The sequence below is a fragment of the Centropristis striata genome, chromosome 16 (genome assembly GCF_030273125.1).
Source record: "Centropristis striata isolate RG_2023a ecotype Rhode Island chromosome 16, C.striata_1.0, whole genome shotgun sequence".
NCBI classification, from domain to species: Eukaryota; Metazoa; Chordata; class Actinopteri; order Perciformes; family Serranidae; genus Centropristis; species Centropristis striata.
In genome coordinates, this window is record NC_081532.1 from 28,855,537 (window position 1) to 28,878,475 (window position 22,939).

The window sequence follows — 22,939 nt, forward strand, 5'->3', positions numbered from 1 at the left end:
TGTCAAACTTAAATACACAATGAGCCAAAATTTAAAACTTGAATAAAATCGTGGGCCAACATTGAACAAATAAACCTTTTAATATATACCAAACAGGTTTTGCTTTAACATTAAATATGGAACCAGCAACGCTTATAAACATACAATCTATAACTAAATAGTGCAGACATGCAAAATCAAATTTCAAATAAAAAACACATCAATGTAATTAATTTACAATAATAATATAATAATTTGGTATTGCCTTGCGGGCCGAATAAAATTACACTGCGGGCCAAATTTGGCCCCCAGGCCAGAGTTTGACACCCCTGTGTTAGAGCTTCTTGATGTTGAATTTCCTGTCAAATCAAAAACCCTCCTAGAAACCTTGTGTTGTGTCTTCCCCATGTCTCCTGTCTTGCATGTGTTGTCTCTCTCTGATAACCTGTCCTTTCCAACTATGATGTCATATCCTGTTTATGTCCTGTCCGCCAGTCTGTCCAGTTTGTCCTCTCTGTCCCGCTCTTCCAGAATCCTCTACCTGCCCCTCAGGTGAGAGGATCTCAGAGTTACAGTATGTCACCGGTCACGATATAACATCATCGATGCTCCGATGCATGCTAACTATTATTTTCAGTCATTTAATCCTCACCAACTAACACGGTCATTGTGACATTTTCTCACTGCTAATACTCACTGTTCTTTGTGTTGATGTTTACAGTCTGTGTTTGGGATTAGTCTAAACTGCAGATTGGTCACAATCCCATCAGTGTTGGCACACACACAGCAGCCTTCCCCAATGCCCTGTGGCCCAATTACTGTGATTCCTCACGGGATAACACAGCAAACACACACACACACACACACTCTCTGTCTTTTTTCTTTCTGTTCTGTTCTGCTCTTTACTGAACCAACACACACACAGGCTCTCCAGAAGGGATAACAGCCACCGGCCAGTTTTAGGATTTGAATAGACTTTTCTCCCATAGGGTGGATTAGGTGACTGGGCCAACTGGCCATTGGATTGCTGATGGGGCCTTTTCATTGTTATAAATGGGCAGGCTGTCTGCACCGCCGATATGCAGATTTGCACAGGTCTGTTCTGACAGTGAAGTTATGATCACCGGAGGAAAGACAGCTGTGTATGAGTGTTGGCAAACAACAAATATCCACTCTTTGTTCCTGTTTTTACAGGTTTATTTATTGACATTTTCAGGGATAGTTCAGTAGTTCAGTTTCTTAGTTTTATTGGTCATTTCTGGACATGGAAATACTTCTATACATCAAAATATAGAAATATAGTAACAGTGATAATAAGTATTAGGTTGGGGAAAATAGCTCAATTAAAATGAAATGTGTAAATAAATATTGTGCTGAAAAAATAGATATTAAAATAGATGGATATAAAATAAATAAAATATATAACAAAATAAAATAAATAAGAACAAGAACTAAGTGGGGTGAGGCAGCTTTGAGTTATTCTGCTCCTCACCTGTGGAACAAACTACCTGTAGATCTGAGGTCAGCTCCTTTAAATCAGGACTAAAAACACTATTGTTTACTGAAGCGTACTCTTAACTTTAACACTTATCTGCTCTACTCTACTGCCCTTACTTGTTAACTACGCAATGTTTGACTTGTGCTTTTTATTATTTTATCTATTTTCTTATCCTGCTGTATCTAATTTTATCTTATTTGTATTTCCATTTCCCTGTTTTAATTGACTGTTTTTACTGTTTTCAATTGTGTCTTGCTGTTTTTAATGTTTATGTAAAGCACTTTGAATTACCTTGTGTTGAATTGTGCTATACAAATAAACTTGCCTTGCCTTGCCTTGCCTAAATAAATAAAACATAAATAGCAATTTAAGTTATAAAGATATACATTTAAATTATTATTTAAAAAAACAAGTCAAAAAATGAAGAAAAATAAAATTAAAATACAATTTACAGTAAAAAACAAATAAAAGAAAAAGTAAAGGAATAAAGAGAATATTAACTATACCATGCTTTTTCAAAAATAAAGAGGTTAGGGTCCCCATCTGTTATCTCCTCTGTGTATTTTTTTTCCAGGGCACCATCGCTACATCTGGAAGTGTACGATGGTGCCAGAGCCTGTTAAAGAAATATGAGTTTTTCCCCAAATGATAAAAGGTCAGACCAATCTCCAGTGCTGCCTCAGCAGTGTGGAGATAGTTCTCGCCAAGCAAGACTTCACAGTTCAGGACTTATTTTTGATGTGATGCAGTATTAGGACAGATCTGAGCTGAATCATGAAATAAATACATCTTCCGTGTTGGATGAAAACTTTGCCAGAGGGCAGTTTGAGGAAAGCAGCGTCAGGTAGTTTTACACTTTTTCTGTCTGTTTTTCCTTCTCACCACAGCACTGTGAGGAGAGCCAACTCAAACGAACACGTGGGAACTCTTACGCGGAAGGATTCGGGGGATTCCAAGGGCAACCGAACACGTGCCGGATCCACCGGGAGCAACTCCAGCGGCAAGAGAAGTGACAGGTAACACGCACGCCACGCTCAATCAGCTTTCTCCATTTAGTGGCTGACATGTTCATCTTGTAGTTTGACACAGCAGAAAAGCTGCTTAAGAAGCAATCGTTTATTTATACATATATTTTACTCATTTACTTTGCAGCAAACAGAGGGACCCAGTGTTCAATGCAGGTAAGAACTAGAGGCACATTTATGGCCCTGACAGCTCTGATACAACCCACTGAGAGCCATTAAACACCACAGTGGCTCCCTGTGTCAGTTACAGTTCAATGCATTTTTAGTCATCCTGTTAAATGGAGAATTATTTATGAGTGCCTTGAACTGTTTTCTGCACACAGAGCACTGGTGAGGGCCGCTCTACATGTTGTGTTTAAACATCATCCTTTCAATGATCCATCCCTTCACAATGATCATCCATTAATACATCTTCACATCCAAGCTTTCATTCATCTGTTCTTTTTAATACGTTCTTCCTGCAGTGGTCACATTGATCTCTAGTTGTGTACAATTTTCAGTTTTGTTTTGTTTTTTTCATTCTAATTAAATTGAAATCCAATATTTTTCCGTTTGGGTCTCAAACTCTACTTACTCACATACTTTAAGCCTTTTTTTGACTGTGTATCATAAAAACTTAAAGCCTCTGTTGCAAAACATACAATATATTCTTTATTTATTGACATTTTCAGGGATAAATCAGCAGTTCAGTTTCTTAGTTTTAATGGCCATTTCTGGACAGGAAAATACCTCTATACATGAAAATATAGAAATATCGTAACAGTGACAATAAATATTAGATTGGGGGAAAAAAGGCTGAATTAAAAATAAATAAATATAGTGCTGAAAAAATAGACATTAAAATAATTAAATGAAGAAGAAATAAAACATAAACAGCAATTTAAGTTATAAAGATATACAGTTAAATTATAAATAACAAGTAAATGAAGAACAATAAAATTAAAATTGAAATACAATTTACAGTACACAAAAAAGGAAAGGAATAAACAGAATATTAATAATACCATACTTTTTCAAAAATAAAAAATGTTAAGTAGCTTGTTGGAGCTGTAACTGCAGAGAGATCTATTATGGCTAATTGACCAGCCCAAAAGACGTTTCAAATAATTTGTATAAAACTGAAATTTATTTTCAAAGCTTTAGGGAGCTTTATATGCATTGTTTCTTATGGAGTCCACATTTCAAAAATCTCTATGACAGAGGTGGGGGTGCAAAGTTAGCACCACCCATATCCATTATGGCTATAATAATCATTAATATAATAATCGGTTAAAACATGCCAGAATTTCACTTTACCATGTTATAGCTGACTCTGATTTTTCTGTCAGATTTCAATAGTTCATGTTATAAAGTTTAGTTGCTAAGGCTCAATTAAAAATAAATAAATAAAGTGCTGAAAAAAAAGACATTAAAATAAATAATCATAAATGAAGATGAAATAAAACATAAATAGAAATGTAACTAATAAATATATACATTTTAATGATTAATTAAGTAAATTAGTAAAAAAAATAATAATAATAAATTGAAATTAAAATATAATTTACAGTAAAAGAAGCAAGAAAAAAAATAAAGGAATAAAGAGAATATCAACCATACTTTTTCCAAAATAAAAATAGCTTAATGTGTACCTTGAGGCTATTTTAGGCTGCCCAGGAGGAGGCTAGGAGACATATAAAAAGAGAATTAAGAAATAAAGGAGCACAAGAGGAGCTACCCATTACATTTATAGTGTTTCCAGAACTGTTTACGAGACCAGTGGATCACACAGCACACAGTTTATTCTTTAAACAAAATGCAGGAAACACACGGTAACAAGACAATGGAACTGAATATGAATTTCAATGAGTATTGATCAGAATTTCCATCTCCAGCATGCTATTGATTCTTGTTTAAATTGAACTGCTGTTATTCATTTGCTCACACACCTGGCTCCAGTCCTCTTCAGTTCAGGCTTCGTTCTGACGAAGCTTAACCAGAGAGGCAGACGACATGATCTATCTAACAAACTACCTTCAGTTTATTGTTTTTAGTTTGAGGTCCAGTTCTCCACACATTCTCTCTGCCTGGGTTGGATGCTGACTATTAGTGAGCCACAGTGTTAATTATTACTACTGTGCACCAATTATTGGACATTTGAATTAATTATAGACTAATGATCTCCTGCAAAGCAGCACTATCAGGGCCGCATCGTGGATATAAACTCCCATTAGGCGACAGTTAACCGATACAAATGATAATTGCAACAGTAAATTCTGCCGATAAAATGCTTACCTGCAATACATGAAGTAATTACACACAAAGTGGTTCATTTGATACAACAAAATGTGCTGCAAGCCAGTGCAAGCACATGGGTTTGTTTGTTTGTTTTACTTGCACATTGCAAAAAACAGTTAGAAACAGCAGTTTATTAAAAAAAAATCTATGTAAATGGATTTTTAAAAAGGCTAATAGGAAAGTAAATTTCATCACTCAGCACATAAAGGCATAGGGTGTGACAGCCAGTGGTGGAAAAAGTATTCAGATCTCTTACTTAGGTAAAAGTATTAATACCACATTGTTAAATTACTCCACTACAAGTAAAAGTCCTGCATTCAAAACTTACTGAAGTAAAAGTACAAAAGTATCAGCATTAAAATGTACTTAAAGTATCAAAAGTAAAAGTACTCGTTATGCAGAATGAACACACTCAGATAGTTTTTTCATTTGTATCAATACATTTAATTTTGTGGTTAAATTTAGTAAAAATACGGCCCATTTTAACTACTTGATGTTCTATTATGAGGTTTAGGTTATGTTAGGTTATGTTAGGTTAAATATCGACCTGAAAAGTAACTAAAGCTTGCAGCTTAATGTAGTGGAGTAAAAAGAAAGTATTTACCTCAAAATGTTGTGGAGTAGAAGTATAAAGTTAATAACTTAAAATGGAAATACTCAATTAAAGTACAAGTACCTCAAAATTGTACAGTACTTGAGTAAATGTACTTTGTGACATTCCACCACTGGTGACAGCATCACGCAGACATGAGTACTGATTTATTTCAAGCATCAAGGCAGGAGCACTGATTCCTAAAGAGCATTGAGGACAGAAGCTGCTGTTTGTTAACACCAGGGAACAGGAAGTGAACTCATATTAGGACAGACAAGGAAGTGGGGAAGCCATGCCAGCCCTCACCTGGTGCTTGTGTCTTTCTCTGTGACCTTTACAAGGGATGCGACGTGTGACCCACTGCAAAGGTAGGCCCCCCCCCCTCCCCTCCCCTCACCTGAAGCCCCCAGCCTACACAGCTCTCTGGACACTGCACATGATTTGTTATCAAAATGATCAAATCTGGACTTTTATTTTGAAATTTTCTTTTCTTTTCTAAACATTTTGTCGATATCTGAAAATGTAGAGATTTTCTTCATGCAATGATCAGAGAGCTGTCCAGACACGGGTGGGAGTGGGTTGACAAAGTTTATGTGTGTGTGTGTGTGAGCAGTTACACCCCCTTTATTGTATTTAGGCTTAATTAACTAACACACATACACACACACATACTGTACATCTGAGCTAACACTGTTTGCAGTGTTTGCACTTGTGTGTCTCCACACTTGTTGTTTAACTGCACACAAAGCTGCTGTTTCACCCCAAAATGTGTGTGTTTGCTCGCAGCTTCACTTTTCGCTCGTAGGCATTTTAGTCTCTGTCACCATAGTAACAACACAAAGATTTCTGACACACGCTTCCTCGCAGTCGCTTTGAGTTTTTCTGCGAACACTTAAATCCTCTGTTCTGTTCTGAGAATCCTCGCTGCAGCTCAGAGCGAGTAGATTTGTCGCCCGCTCGTATTATCTTCCTGCCTTCAAAATGAATATTTGCATTACAAACACATTCGTCTCTTTTTTTGGGGTAGTTCCTATTGAAGTCTGTTTGATTTCACTGCTTGTAGTTCTCTCACATGGCCTGAAGTGTCGTCTGTGTGTGTGTAGTTCCCTCCAGCACAAGTATTCACAAAGAATTTAAATAAGACTGAAGTAAAAACTCATTTCCTCACAGATATATTGCAGTTTAGTCAGTCTTGTTACAGGATGTTTAAGGTTGTTTTTTTACCTCTGAAAGCATCTAGACCAGTGGTTCTCAACTTTATTGGCTGGTGACCTTCTTAAAATTCTGTTGAATCTAAAAATCTGTTGAATACTGTATGTGTTGTGAGCAGTTTAGTCAAAGAGTGTTGTTGTTCCCCTTAAAGCTCTCAGCCTGTTCCATCAGTATAATAATTATAGGTATGAAGAGGTTAAACTACAGTCATGGAAAAAATGATTAGACCAACTTTGTTTTCATAATTTTCTTGTTCATTTAATGCCTGGTAAAACTAAAGGTACATTTGTTTGGAAAAATAAAATGATAACAACAAAAATAGCTCATAAAAGTTTAATTTAAGAGCTGATATCTAGACATTTTCCATGGTTTTCTTGATAATAACCAAAATCATTATCAACAAAACGACATTATAAGAAATAGGACGGTGTAAAGGCCTTCACACACTGGCAGCGTGACAAATAAACAACACCAAAATGTGTGAATGTAGTTTAACTTTAGTGAGCTTTGACCAGTTTGTTAAGCCTCAACCTAGAGGGTGACCTCACAGGGTGACCTTACTTGTCACATCCTACATCAATATCCTACGTACAATATCCATGACTGTATCTTATTAAAGTTTACAGCCTTGGTTCAGACTATGAATATGATTATTCTCTGTGCATTCCACACAATGTGATTACAGAAGACATTTCATCCTGAAAAAAAAAAACTTTCAACAATTAAAAAAAAAAAGGTTTTTCTTTGAAATGGGTCAATTTGACCCACAACAGGAGGGTTAAAGGGAAAATGAAAATTTTCATTAAAGAAACCCTTTATTCAAGCCCAAGTAGAAACTATTTTTATTAAGTAGTCATGTATTATTGGATATTTTATTCTCCATATATATTGATTTCTATATTAACATGCTAAAAAAATAAAAAAATTTGCATGTCCAGGTGAATAACACACTCCACAGTAGAGTTGTGTGTGTGTGTGTGTGTATATATATATATAACGTTTTACTTCTCTCCGGCCCCATCAATCATCTCACAACACTCAGGTTAACCAGACCTGCAGCTTTGGAACAACTGATCTAGAATAGTGATTAATAATAAATATTTTATTTTATTTCTCCAAACATCCTAATAACTACTGGTTCAGGATAATAGCAATCAGCATACTGGTGGTTTATAGTAGGAGTCAGTTTCCCTGCTTTCCTTTTGATAGTTTGTGTTTTGCCAATTTTACTTTTACTTTCAAAAAACAGTCATGACATCTGTCTAACTTATTCTACCGGCCTCCTCCACCCTTTACATTTCTTGCTCCTTCACCCTACTTGTCCCCGTTTGGCCACCTCATCCCAACCCGCCCTGACAACCTCCACCGCTCCTCTCCACCACCGGCTCCTCTGCTCTTTTCTCCGTCTACACTATAGTCACAGTACAGATTTACCTCAGCCGATCTGCCAAGCGGACGGAGACCAGCGGCAGGCCCGCGGCTTCCTCTGTAACGGCTCGTTCAGCCACCAAGTCCCAACAAACCTCAGAAAGCAGCAAGACAGGCACAGTCAGAAAGATCGGTGCCGCCAAGGCACCGGCGGTCAGAAAGCCCCCGAATTTTAACCTACAACTGAGGAAGTCAGGGAGTTTGTCATCATATTCTCCTCTTGATACGCCCAGTTATCGCAGTCCCATCAAATCTCCCAGCCAGTACTTCCAGATTTGTTACTAGTTAACCAAGAGTGGAAGAACAGAATAGCAACACTCACCTCTCTAGATATCATGTGTTTATGTGCAATCACAGAGCCAAATCCATGGTTTTATATCAGATCTGTACTGTTAAAATCACCACATGGTGTGCTGTCACTTTATGTCCTCTTATGACAAACAGGTTGCAAAGAGATAGCAGGTTTTTTTATTCTAATCTAATAAATTCTCACCCATAAGTCCATTATAATACCTTACATTGTAGTCTTCTAGCAAGCTGTAGAAAAAAAAACCTTTGTTGACATTAATCATTCATTTTGTTTGTTTTGGTTCCCTTAATGTTTTCTGCATGATTTGTTTTTCAGCGTTAGCATGTTTTAAATTGAGGATTTCTCATTATCCCCTTTTTCTAAGCTTGGATCTGGGTTTTTTTTTTCATAACATTTCCATTGCTCTGCTTGTGTTTGCATTTTATGTTGGTTAACCTCTGCTGTGAGCTGAATATTTATGAGTTTTCAAAGTGTTTGCAGTTCATTTTGCGCTCTCTGTTGTCACAAGAATGTATCTGAAACGACTAATAAAGTCAGTTTTAAAGTTAAGTTGTTTGTGTTTGCGAATTCTGTCATTTGTCTTTGAGTCATTTTCATTAAAAAAAAACATCATATCACATGTTTTCATTATCCTCCAGTCTTGTCACACATTCATCAACATTGTCACCCTTGTCATCACATTACAATAGTCACTACTATGCTTCAGTGCCATGTCTGCTTTCTGCATACTTCTCATATTTGAACAATGTGACACTGACATGATTCCAGTAGTCACATCTGTATTTTCCTGCATGTATATTATCTCACTGATCCTTTCTGTTGCTTCTTTCAGAGGAAGGTTATGTGAAAATGTTCTTGAAGGGTCGTCCCATCACCATGTACATGCCCAAAGACCAGGTGGACAGCTACTGCCTGGAGGCCAGAGCCGAGCTGCCCGGCAACAAGCTCAAACTGGACTGGGTGTATCCTTTTTATCTGCCACCAGGGTTACCGCTATATTCATTTAGTAGCTGGGGCCCGCTGCTGCTAAATTATGCCCGCCACTACTTCAGAATAGGGAGCTGACTGTTCGAAAAACTCCTCCCCCGAACGCTCCTCGTCCAATCATAGCCTTAGCAACCGTTACTAAGAGAAGAAGTTCTGTCATGCTTTGAGCTCTGAGCAGCAAGGTGAAACGGTGTGTATATGGGATTTGTGAATCTGACACCAGTTACCCGAAGAGTTTAGCAGGAGGAGTCATTTGTTCCCTTTTTTAGACCCCATTCAAAATAAAAGCAATGTTCCGGTAAAAGTTATTTTACTGCTACGGAAGAGGGTTAGCGCCACACATGAAAAAGAAAATTGAGTTCTGACTTTATTCTCAGAATAAAGCTCAATAAATAATAAAGGAAAAAGCTCAAGCCTCTTGATGGTTGAGACTTTAGTATTTCAGCTGTGAGAAGCCGAGACAGACTAGAAGGACTACATTTACTTCAATGTGACTTCAAAGTGAGTGCACCTCCTTAGAGTGCCAATAAAAAGTTGTTTTAATCCCAAAAAGCTAAACTCTGTACAGTATTTATTACTAACCTTTGACCTACTTCCTGTCTCTTAACACGTGTAGCTTTCAAAATAAGAGCACATGGCTGTGTTAACAGAATCCACCACAGTATGAATAAAATATGCAATAACTAAGATCATTGTATATGATGTCACAGTGGCATTAGAATGTGTGAGAGGCCACCAAATTTAGGCAAATATTTTCACCCTCAGTCTCATAAAATCCTGTGGGAAACACTGGTTCTAAAGCTTGTTTTGCAGCTGAATGTCGTTTTTTATACTCTCTAAGTTGCTGATTGATATTTACACAGGCACACCATCCAGGGGATAAGTAACCCCCGCTGCTGAAAAAGAGGAAAGACTGCTCACTTTCTTTTCTTTTTTTGCAGAGGGAATTTTCTGAGGAAATCAGAAAGTTTCAAATCCAGTTCACACTGCTCGTGATTTGGAAAGCTTTAAAAAGTAATCTTCTGAGGGGAGTAAATCCAGACCGGCCTGTGATGTAGTTGAGAAAGGAAGCTGACAAATGTGTCCTCTCCTCTCTCCCTGCTTGTCAGAGTGGATCTGCTCAGATGTTGGTTTTCACCGTGTGGCGCTGCTGCGGTCTGAGATGGGCTCATCGCTCTGCAGCCTGCAGTCAGTAATAACCTGCACACAGCTGGCAGGCTGAGGCACAAACCAGTCAGCAGCTCCTCTTGTGCTATTTTATTTTTATATTCTCTCATTTTGTGGTTTCTCTCTTTTTTATTTGTTGATGATGAATGAATACAGTGTGTTGTTCAGTCTGGCAGAAACCTGAAGACAAAAAGCCGTAAGGGAGGCAGGGAAAAGATTAAATCTGATGAGAGAAACAAACACAGAGAAATGGATATATGGCGTGCACATTTCATATATGAACTAGATTACAGGTAGATTAGACACACGCATGAATGCATTTTTATGTATTTCTGTGGTTTCTTACCTTTTTTGTACATTTTCGTCTCTAAACATAACATCTGCTGGTTGGAGTGTAAATACATAAATCCATAATTCTTAATCCTGGATTAAGGCTGCAGCAAACAATTATATGATATTTATATATATAGTATTCTTGATACGTCTCTTTCTCTATAAAACACAATTCCTAAATTCCACACAGCTGTCTCTTTAAAGTACTTGTGTTGTCCAACAGCCTTAAAACCAACAGATAATTCAGTTTACAATCAGAGAAGATTTAAAAAATGTAAGAAATCGTCACAAGCAAATGAGAAAACTTGGAATTTGGGGCATTTTTCCTTAAAAGGTTACTTAAAGGGGACATATTGTGCTCATTTTGAGCTTTATGTTTGTGTTTTAGGTTTCTACTTGATCATGTTTATATGCTATATACTGTTCCAAAAATACATTATTTTTCTCATACTGTCTGTTTGAATATACCCTCCACCCTCTGTCTGAAACGCTCCGTTTTAGCGCCTGTGTCTTTAAACAGAATAGCCCAATCTGCTCTGATTTGTCAGTGTTTCCAAGTATTTCCCACTTGCTCTTTTGTCCTCAATGCCAAGCCTCCAGGAAGAGTGCAGCTCTTTGAAACCAATTTGACATAGTGGCCAAACTGTGTAATTACAACTTCTGGTTCCATCACTTTGGGCCCAACAAGACTCTTTCCTATAGAATAACATTGTAAAAGAGAAGTCTGTAAGTTAAATATCCTGTCAGTCGATGAAATGTTTCAGCTCTACTTTGGATATGATGTCAGTTGTATTCCTTGACCTTTTTTGATGTCCAGTTATGGTTACCGTGGTCGAGACTGCCGCTCCAACCTTTACTTGTTGCCCACTGGAGAAACGGTGTACTTCATCGCCTCGGTGGTCGTCCTGTTCAACGTGGACGAGCAGCTGCAGAGGCACTACACAGGACACACGGACGACATCAAATGGTGAGAGACACGTGGTGATTATAAAACACACACACACACACACACACACACTGACCTGAGGCACTGCTTCAGTCATCTACTGCAGTGTCATATCGCATCTGTCATCTACCTTTCATCTCTCTTCCCTGTCGGAGGTGATATTTACACCATTTCTCCACAGGCTGTAGAGTTTATCCACAGAGTGAGTTCTTAGTTTGAAACACAGTAGGTGTATTAATACTGGATGAGGAAGGTGCAATAAAGCCAGTGTGCATTTGTGTATTTGTGCACAGTGATGAAAGTGATACACTGTGATTGATGAGGAACGACATCGCCATGATTGTGTTATTACACCCTGGGGTTAATAAAAGTTCAGGTTATTAATGAACACTTTGGATTACAGATCAGAGGCTGATTCCTTTGAAGACAAAGTGTTGAAGCTTCACACATGCTATGAGTGCTGCTACACCGCCATACACCAAAAAAAGGGGATGAATTTATCTTAAACTGTTTCATTTCCTCCACATTAGTACAGACGGCGTGTGGGAGCTACAGCGAACGTTCACAGCTTTAAAAACCTTCTTTCATGTTCTGCTGCTCATCTTTATTCAAACGGCCCTTTTGATGTCGAAAAGGCTTTTAACTGTTCTCATGTCTTTTTCTTCACCAGTCTGGCCGTCCACCCTGATAAAATCACCATAGCAACCGGGCAGGTGGCGGGCACCTCTTCGGATGGAAAAGTAAGTGAGGTCTCTTATTGATTTTTTTGTAGCATTTTAGTTTAAGTGTCTGATTTATTAGCGCAGCGAGGACTTCTGGTGTTTACAGGTAGATTAGAAAGAGATGCACACAGTGTGTTTTAATGTTAGAATCGTGCGAATGCATTTTCTTGTATTTATGTGGTTTCTTACCTTTATGATGTTAACTCACAGTACATTTTTGTCTTTAAACATTACATATACTGGTTTGAGTGTAAATAAATTAATTCTTTATTTTTAATCCTCGGAATTAAGGCTGCAACAAACAATTATGATATTTATATGTATAGTATTCTTGATACGTCTCTTTCTCTATAAAACACAATTCCTAAATTCCACTCAGTTGTCTCTTTAAAGTTCTTGTTTTGTCCAACAGCCTAAAACTGACAGATAATTCAGTTTACAATCAGAGAAGATTTTTAAAAAATACAGGAAATCGTCACAAACAAATAAAAAAAAAAATGGAGGAATTTGGGGCATTTTTCCTTAAAAGGTTACTTAAAGGGGACATATTGTGCTCATTTGGAGCTTTATACTTGTGTTTAAGGTTTCTACTAGAACATGTTTATATGCTTAAATGTTCCAAAACCCCACTATTTTTCTCATACTGTAAATTTGAATACACCTGTATTCACCCTCTGTCTGAAACGCTCTGTCTCTTTAAACCCCCCCTCACGAAAAAGCCTAATCTGCTCTGATTGATCAGTGTTTTCAGCTCTTACTCACCTACGCTTTTGGCCTCAATGCCAATCCTCCAAGAGGAGTAAAACCTTTAAAAACCAATTTGACATAGTGGCCAAACTGTGTTTTGCTAAAATGTTGGCTCAGTTGGTAGAGCGGTCGCCCACGGATCAGAAGGTCGGTGGTTCGATCCCTGACCGTGGCAGCCCACATGTCAAGGTATCCTTGGGCAAGATACTGAATCCCAGATAGCTTCTTTAAGAAATGATGTCAGACAATTCTGCTTAAGAAACAGAATGAGAAACACATTCTCTCTGCGTTCATTTATATATTCATTGAATTCAGTGGATGCTTCAGTGAGCCCCATACTGATGATATCCCTCTCATGGTGTTGTGTCCTTGTTTGTGGCGTTTTCTTTCCTGGCAGCAGCTTGTTCCTCACGTCCGTGTGTGGGACTCTGTCAGCCTCAACACGCTCCACGTCCTCGGCGCGGGCTTCTTTGACCGAGCGTTGGTCTGCCTGTCCTTCTCCAAGTCGGTAAGGAAACATCAACGACTAAACTAACCAGGAGGCGTTTTCTGTACTCAGTTTCCATGTTGTCAGTAAAAAAACCCGGCTTTCGTCCCTTTTTTCTGTGTGTTAGAATGGAGGGAATACATTGTGTGTGGTAGACGACTCCAATGACCACGTCCTGTCCGTCTGGGACTGGCAGAGAGAGGACCGGCTGGCTGAGGTCAAGGTAGGAGTGTGGATGTTATTCAGCTGAGAAATAAACAGACATGCCCAATCATTTTTATGTTCTAAAGAATACTTGAACAAAATAAAAATCAATCAATTTTAAAAAAAAATAAAAAATAAACATTATGAAAATATATATATTTAAATATAAAAATCCCATAAAATTAAAAAAATAGCACTTACTAAGAAAAAATGAATAATAAAAAAATATATAAATTATACTTTATATATATAACTTATTATCTTACACTTATCAGTCAATAATTATTTATTTCTGGGCGGAAATGGGCTCCCATATGTAATTACTGTTGAGTTGTTTAAAAGGGATTGTTACATTTTAATTTATTAATTAAATATGAATAAATATTATAGATTAATATTATCTGAATTAGTATTCATCTTATTATTATTTTAATTTAATTTAAATTAATTCAATATTGTATTATTATATTATTTATAGAATATTAAAGGGATTTTTTTGTTTCTTTGTTTGTGTGGTATATACAGGAAGAATGCAATGATTCAAAAATTGACACTACAGATGAATAGGGTTAAAAAAAACAACTAAAGCATATCACCATAAAACTTCCCCAGTTGATTACATCAGTGGTGTAATGTAACTAAGTACATTTACTCAAGTATTGTACTTAAGTACAATTTTGAGATACTTGTACTTTACTTGAGTATTTCCATTTTTTGTAACTTTATACTTCTACTCCACTATATTTTAGAGGAAAATATTGTACTTTTACTCCACTACATTTAGCTGACAGCTTTAGGTTACGTTTCAGTTTGAGATATAACATAAAAAACATGATCAATTTAAAGTGATTAGACTTTTTTTTTTACCATAACAGTGTATTAAGCAGTTATAATGAGTCATATCTACCAAATTAAAACTTAGATACAAATAATATAATAATATAGTTAGAATATATTTAACAATCTGAGTGTTGTCATTCAGCATAACGTGTACTTTTACTTTTGATACTTTAAGTACATTTTGATGCTGATACTTTTGTACTTTTACTTGTAGTTATTACAAGTTATTTCACAGTGTGCTATCAGTCCTTTTTTCCTAAATAAGGTATCTGAATACTTTTTCCACCATTGGATTACATAAGATCATTTTTGTACTACAAGTTTTCTGAGATGTTATGTTTAAATATGCAAATTAAGCATTATTTAATGCTTACTTTTGGTAAAGATAGGAGAAATCTACAGACATAAAAAGTGAAGTAAAACACATAATGGTGTGTTTTGGATGTTTTCTTCCCACTAGTCTGAAAGAAGAAAAGTTATGGAAGCAAAGTAGCACATAAAAAGCATGAAAAAAAGTCTTGCCTTAAATCAGTGTATATGTAATTTCAACAACTCACTGTTTCTTGTTTATGTGTTTCTGCTCAGTGCTCCAATGAGTCAGTGTTTGCTGCAGACTTCCACCCGACAGACAGCAACATCGTAGTGACCTGCGGCAAGTCCCATCTCTATTTCTGGAACCTGGAGAAAGGCGTGCTGGGCAAGAAGCAAGGGCTGTTTGAGGTAGGACACCAGACTGTTCACATCAGTACTGTAAAGCATAAAAGTTTGTTATAGGGGCGTAAATCCCCGCACACAATCTGTTCAGCCTCATGTCTTCTTGGAGAAGGTATAGGAGCCTCCGTTCCCGCACCACCAGACTCACCAACAGCTTTATCCACCAGGCTGTTAGGATGTTAAACTTACCCCTGGCTCCATCTACCAGGCTGTCAGGAAGCTAAAAGAACGCACACACTATGCTATTTGCACACTTAGTAGAAAACTTCTAATACTGACTGTCTTGCACTATTATGACAACTTCTAATTTATACATAACTGCTGCAATTCTTACATTTACACTGAACTTTTATTCTTTTATTGTTTATTTTAATTTCAGTAAATGTCTTCATCTACTGTGCACTTTCTTTATTGGCTACTTTAGTGTTAGGATAGGTTTGTCTCTATGTGTTGTGCCTGTGCACTTTTTACTGTAGTGTTAGAAATGTCTTGTCTTGTCTTCACCGTGGGGATAGTTAGAAACGTGAATTTGATTCCTTTGTATGTTTGGTACATGTGAAGAATTGACAATAAAGCTGACTGTGACTTTTGAAATGAAATCATGATAGCCTATCTCAAGCCTAAAGCTGTATGAAGATCATCATTGGTAGTCTTGCAAAGGATTTACAATATGTGTGTGTTCTTGTGTGTCTTACAGAAACAGGAGAAGCCCAAGTTTGTGTTGTGCGTGACCTTTGCAGAAAACGGAGACGCCATCACAGGAGACTCAAGTGGGAACATCCTGGTGTGGGGGAAAGGCACGTTAATTCATTCAATCTTGATTTATACAGAAAGAACTCCAATGAGATCTGTTTGTGTCCCTGATTTATCTGTCAGTCACCCTGTCTGTCTGTCACCCTGTCTGTCTGTCTGTATCTCTATCTGTCTGTCTGTCTGTCTATCTGTCTGTCTGTCTGTATCTCTATCTGTCTGTCTGTCTGTCTGTATCTCTATCTGTCTGTCTGTCTGTCTGTCTGACTGTCTGTCTGTATCTCTATCTGTCTGTCTGTCTGTCTGTCTGTATCTCTGTCTGTCTGTCTGTCTGTCTGTCTGTCTGTCTATCTGTCTGTCTGTCTGTCTGATTGTCTGTCTGTCTGTCTGTCTGTCTGTCTGTCTGTCTGTCTGTCTGTATCTCTATCTGTCTGTCTGTCTGTCTGTCTGTATCTCTGTCTGTCTGTCTGTCTGTCTGTCTGTCTGTCTATCTGTCTGTCTGTCTGTCTGATTGTCTGTCTGTCTGTCTGTCTGTCTGTCTGTCTGTCTGTCTGATTGTCTGTCTGTCTGTCTGTCCGTCTGTCCGTCTGTTAATCTGTCCTTCTCAAGCACTTGACCTTTATTTCTCCAACCGGACCTTCTCGTCCTGTCTCTCTTGTCACGCAGGCACTAATCGTATCAGCCAAGTCATCCAGGGAGCTCACGAGGGCAGCATCTTTGCTCTGTGCATGCTGAGGAACGGCACGCTGGTGTCTGGAGGTAAAGACCGCAGGCTCGTCTCCTGGGACAGCAGCTACCAGCAGATACAAACAGTGGAGGTGAGGGGGAAGTCTGGCACAAGTCATGTCAATTAAAATATTTAAAGGCTGAAAATAAAGTTTATAAGGTTAAATTTTATACATCCTGGGCTGTAAATGCTCGGCTTTAGAGCTCTGCAGCATCATAACTATCTGATCTGCTGTTAATATGTTTTAATAAAATGTTAAACTGCATAACCAGCTCCTTTTCCTTAAAGTAGGCTGCTTACATTATCCAGAAATTGCAGTCGTGCCTGAGGCAGCGGACTTTGCATTCTGAATACTGCATCATATCATAAATATTACAGAGGATGAGATGGGTTTGTGCACTCAATGAGATTCATGGATATTTATATGAGAGTTATGGATCACTCATGTCTTATTTGCTCTACAAAGAACACATTATGCAGTAAAAAATGAGTGGATGTTTTTTCTGGCAGATGATGGATTCCACATGAACAAACGGTTTACATGGTTGTTGTGTTTCCTCCACAGGTACCCGAGTTGTTCGGACCAATCAGAACCATAGCAGAGGGCAGGGGGGAGACGGTGCTCATCGGGACCACCAAGAACTTTGTTTTGCAGGGCAGTTTGGATGGAGAATTCATGCCGATTACACAGGTAGATGCAACTGTCTAGTGCTAACAGTATCGACTGATCTGCCAGTTGTTTCTTGATTTGTACAATTTGTTTTTTATCAAATGTCAAGTGTGGAAAAAGGTCCACCACAAGTCTTCTGTGACATTTTCAAATGTCTTGGTGCGTCTGAATAACAGATCACAAACAAAAAATATTAAATTTCCAAAGAAATAACACAGAGAATAGCAGCAAATCCTCAATTCCAGTAACTGGAGCCAGATAATATTTGGCATTTTTTGCATAAATTGATGAACTGATAATTGTATTCTTGGACTTCTGCCGACATATTTGTGTTTACACACATGTAGAAACCCCAACCAATATTGGCAATATGGGTCCTGCGTTTTCAGGACATCATACAGATGCAGGTCCCGAGAGTCAGAACTGAACTTGGCAAAAAGGCTTTTAAATTTTCTGCCTCGTCTACCTGGAATGATGTGCAGAAGGACAAGCACAGCATGTAACTCTTGGGGAATTCAAGTCAATTTTAAAGGACAGAGAAATAAGCTCAATAGGATCTTGTGATTGCACTGTGTAATCATGTAATTCAACTTGTGTTTTTCTTGTAGTGTTTGGCGTAACCATTTTGCTTTTGTGCTGCCGTTTTGGCCAGGTCACTCTTGGAAAAGAGGTTTTAAATCTCAATGAGTTTTTTACCGGGTTAAATAAAGGATATCGGTATTGAAAAGATTTATCATTAATGGTCCAGGTGTGCTATGATAAAGAAGATTTCATTTAAAAGGCTGTGATGTTACAGCAGAATGAATAGAAGTGAAAGAATAATATTCTCCTCTCCTCTGCAGGGTCACACTGATGAGCTGTGGGGTCTGGCCGTCCACCCCTGGAAGCCTCAGTTCCTCACCTGCGGCTACGACAGACAGGTCAGCCTGTGGGACTCCAGCTCCCATCAGCTCATCTGGACCAAGAACATGGACGTAAGTTTAGCCAACGCTGCCCCCTGGGGTCAGTCAGGGGAATCACAAAGCAGCACAAAACAGCAGACCAATCAGCCACTATTTAGATGTCCTTGAGAACCAACAAGAACTGCACGTTAAGCAAATAAAATGTACAAATGTACATGGAAACAACCAGAATAATATGATATACAACCTGTTGCAGGGATTCTCAGTGTTGTTTAGTATAGCTTTCCTTTGTTTTATGATTAGACTTAATCATTACTTATGTACATATTCTATTTCCTTTTTACAAACTATTGAATAGGCCAGTCATATTCAAGTGAAATGACCAAAACTAATTCCATGAGACATATTTTATCCATCCATTAAGGGGTACTTGGCTGAAAAAAGATGGAGAATTTATGGCATATTGGACAATGATTAGCAAAAGTCCTCCTCATACATACACCTGTTAACTGAGATTTAAAGTGAGCACAAGGGAACTTCAGAGTTTAGCATGATGAAATGTGAAAACGGCATTTTAGTGTCAAAATCAGCACATACATCTTTCTGCACAATGACACAAAAACATCCAAATGAAGTAACAGTAACCAGAATACAAAACTGAATTGGATATACATGCAAATATAAATTATTGACATTAAAAGCATTTGGACAAATGGGAAAGGTTTATTGAAGCAGTATGGTGGTGTGAAATGTTATTAAAAAGAACAATAAGTGTAGAATTTTAAGTATTTGCTTTTCTTAAATAACCTTAAATTGATTTGTATGTATAAAGTTGGATCAAGTATGTCCTTTTTAAATATGTATTTGTTTATTTATATCTTATCTTTTAATGTTTTGTAATTTATTTGGCTTGTTAGTCCTGATGATGTGTGTTGAGATGATATATGTTGTGGGTTTGTGTTTATTTGGATGTATCAGATTGATTTTGTATTCTGGTCTGTGTCAGTGTGACTTTAGTGTTTTGTTTGCTCTGTTTTAAAATTAAGATTAAGATTTCCTATTAGTCCCACAACGAGGAAATTTCAATAGTTACAGCAGCAAAGTGGATAGCCAAAAACAATTCATTGGAAACAGCAATATAAACTGGAAATATAAGCACACACACAGGTGAAAATATATGATACAGTATCAACAATTTACAATATAAACAAGTAGAAATATAAAAAGTATTAACAGTTAACAATAAAAAAAAAAAACTTTAGGAACATTATATACAATGTAGACAGAGTCGGCAGTTGGATATGGACCATGGATATGGTCTTTATTGTTTTTGTTTGTTTAATAAATGAACTTTAAAAAACCCAACACAAAACAGATTTTTTTTTAGCAGAATGGGGCCTTAAATATTCTCTTTTCTTCCTGTATCTGACAGGATGCTGCCCAATCAGCTGGCTTCCACCCCTCTGGAGCTGTGGTTGCCATAGGAACCCAGACTGGCAGGTAAGTGATCCCATCACCAAAAAAAAAAAAAATGTAGGAAAATAAATGTAGTGTTCGCCTGACTACCTCAGCCTAAACAATAACATTCCTTGTTGGCACAATGCCCCAGAGCAGATGAATATTATAATTATTATTATTATTATTATTGTCCAGTATGATTGTTGAGCTGTCATTGATCCTGCAGGTGGCTCGTACTGGACACTGACTCTAAGGATCTGGTCACGGTGCACACAGACGGGAATGAGCAGCTGTCAGTTATGTGCTTTGGGCCAGGTATGATGATAACTGCTGACAGAGTTTTTCTCCTGTGCATGTTTTCACTGTTTTTCTTTTTGCTATTCGGAAATTTACAGCACAGCACGTATTCATTGTCAAAGGATCAGAACAACACATGAACATAGAGTGAATTAGAGTGATATATTTACAGGCAAGAGAGATCTGTTTTTTAGTTATATCAGTGTTTTTAATTCAGGATTGTACTTATATATGCATACAGTGGTGGAATGTAACTAAGTACATTTGCTCAAGTACTGTACTTAAGTACAATTTTGAGGTACTTGTACTCTACTTTAGTATTTCCATTTTATGTAACTTTATACTTGTACTTCATTTTGAGCTAAAAGCTTTAGTTACTTTACAGGTCAAGATTTAACATAAAAAACATAATCAATTTAAAGTGATTAAACATTTTATTTTATTTAAACCTTATAACAGTATATTAAGTAGTTAAAATGTTGGTTATATAAATGCATCAATAATAATAATCTAATAATATATTTAGAATATATAAAACAATCTGAGTGGGTCCATTCTGCATAGCGAGTTCTTTTACTTTTGATACTTTAAGTACATTCTGATCCTGATACTTTTGTACTTTTACTTCAGTAAGTTTTGAATGCAGGACTTTTACTTGTAGTGGAGTAATTTCACAGGGTGGTATTAGTACTTTTACTTACGTAAGCGATCTGAGTACTTCTTCCACCACTGACATGTGGACATCAGTTTTAATCACTTTTTGACTGTAATATTAATGTATGTTTTTAAATGTGGACCTCAGCAGAACTCTCATGGGGAGCCTATAATAAACTTCACTAATGGAAAATATTGTTCTGTATATGATGTTTATATTTCTTTCTGCTGACAAAAACCTTCCTGTCTCCTTTTATTTTATTTAGATGGTAACTTCTTGGCCATCGGCTCCCATGACAACTACATCTATATCTACGCTGTGGCAGAAAACGGGAGGAAGTACAGCCGAGTGGGGAAGTGCTCGGTGAGCACCTGTATTTATAATCCCCCCCTCACCCGTTATTTTTAGTTCCACCCGGCATCATCTTTATATTTAGTTTCCTCCTCTGCTCTGTATTTGGGCCTCCGCTCTGTACAGCCTGTCCTCACTGTGTGTTGATGCAGAAGCTGTAAAATGATAAATGACAACGGGCTGAGTCACACAGAGCTGCATCTACTCAGACATAATGACTAATGGCTGCTGTATCACATCCAATCCGTATTTTTAGTTTTATATCTGGTGCTTGGAAAATCCATATTGTCAGTACTCCAGGAAGTGTCTATGAAGGTAAATAATCAAACCTGGTCCTTTTGTATCTCATCTCAGGGTCACTCTAGTTTCATCACCCATCTGGACTGGTCGGTGGACTCCCAGTACCTGGTGTCAAATTCAGGGGACTATGAGATACTTTATTGTGAGTATGGTCACTGAGATCCTCTGATCTGATGTGTTTAATGCAGTTTCATTAAGATATACACTACCGGTCAAAAGTTTTAGAAAACCCCAATTTTTGTGATTTTGAATCTTTTTTTACTTTCAAAACACTATCATGCTTAATAAAGAATTTTAAATGTTGCAAATGTGCATTAATTTCAGAGTACACTGAGACATTAAACTGCATAATTTTCAATTCAATTCTGGAAAAGTTGGTGTGTTCTAAAACTTTTGACCAGTAGTGTAAGTTGATGTTAGCCTCTGACAACAGTTTTTTGTTAAAGTAACAGTACCCATAATCAAATATGGAATGTTATTAAGTACATTTACTCAAGTACTGTACTTAAGTAAAATTTTGAGGTACTTGTACTTTACTTGAGTATTTCCATTTTATGTAACTTTATACTTCTACTCCACTACATTTAGCTGACAGCTTTAACTACCTTTGACATGAAAATCATGATGAATTTAAAGCGATAAGATGATTGTTGTTGGTTTTTTTTTTTTATTAAACCTCCTAACAGTATATTAATTAGTTAAAATGAGCCCTATCTTGAGAAAATGAAAATGATGCTTACATAAATGCTTCAATACAACTAATCTAATATTATATTTAGAATATAAACAATCTAAGTGGGTCCATTCTGCCTAACGAGTACTTTTACTTTTGATACTTTAGGTACATTTTGATGCTGATGCTTGTTGAATATTGATCTGAATACTTCTTCCATCACTGGATTACATAAGATAATTTTTGTACTACGAGTTTTCTGAGATGTTATGTTTAAATATGCAAAGTAAGCATTATATAATGCTAACTTTTGGGGGATTTAGGAGAGAAATCTACGGACACAAAAAGTCAAATAAAACACCTAAATGTGTGTTTTGGATGTTTTTCTTTCCACTCGTCTGAAAGAATGCAAGTTATGGAAGCAGAGCAGCAAATAAAAGCATGAAAGAGTCTTGCCTTAAATTGGTGTATATATAATTTCAACAACTCACTGTTTCTTGTTTATGTGTTTCTACTCTTGCTCTCTGCTTTTGCACTTTAACTTCAGTTAGTTTTGAATACATGACTTTTACTTGTAGTGGAGTAATTTCACAGTGTGGTATGAGTACTTTTACTTCAGTAAGGGATCTGAATACTTCTTCCACCACTGCCCATAATACTAATCTATGATAAAATCATATCTCGGTTA

At 37.0% G+C, this 22,939-nt stretch overlaps 1 protein-coding gene across 2 annotated transcripts in view; it reads left to right on the top strand.

The window, feature by feature from the left end:
- Positions 1–22,939, top strand: part of eml1 (EMAP like 1) — a 61,765-nt gene that overhangs the window by 34,237 nt on the left and 4,589 nt on the right. Inside the window, exons 4-20 of one of the 2 annotated variants that reach the window (XM_059353252.1) lie at positions 475–531; positions 2,365–2,493; positions 2,630–2,658; positions 9,154–9,283; positions 11,626–11,775; positions 12,425–12,494; positions 13,621–13,731; positions 13,838–13,933; positions 15,340–15,474; positions 16,166–16,265; positions 16,885–17,036; positions 17,511–17,636; positions 18,458–18,589; positions 19,950–20,017; positions 20,202–20,290; positions 21,193–21,290; positions 21,633–21,720. In XM_059353252.1, the coding sequence (XP_059209235.1) occupies positions 475–531; positions 2,365–2,493; positions 2,630–2,658; positions 9,154–9,283; positions 11,626–11,775; positions 12,425–12,494; positions 13,621–13,731; positions 13,838–13,933; positions 15,340–15,474; positions 16,166–16,265; positions 16,885–17,036; positions 17,511–17,636; positions 18,458–18,589; positions 19,950–20,017; positions 20,202–20,290; positions 21,193–21,290; positions 21,633–21,720 (1,760 nt within the window). The remainder of the gene's footprint in view (positions 1–474; positions 532–2,364; positions 2,494–2,629; positions 2,659–9,153; positions 9,284–11,625; positions 11,776–12,424; positions 12,495–13,620; positions 13,732–13,837; positions 13,934–15,339; positions 15,475–16,165; positions 16,266–16,884; positions 17,037–17,510; positions 17,637–18,457; positions 18,590–19,949; positions 20,018–20,201; positions 20,291–21,192; positions 21,291–21,632; positions 21,721–22,939) is intronic. The other variant, XM_059353253.1, reaches the window with a different exon arrangement.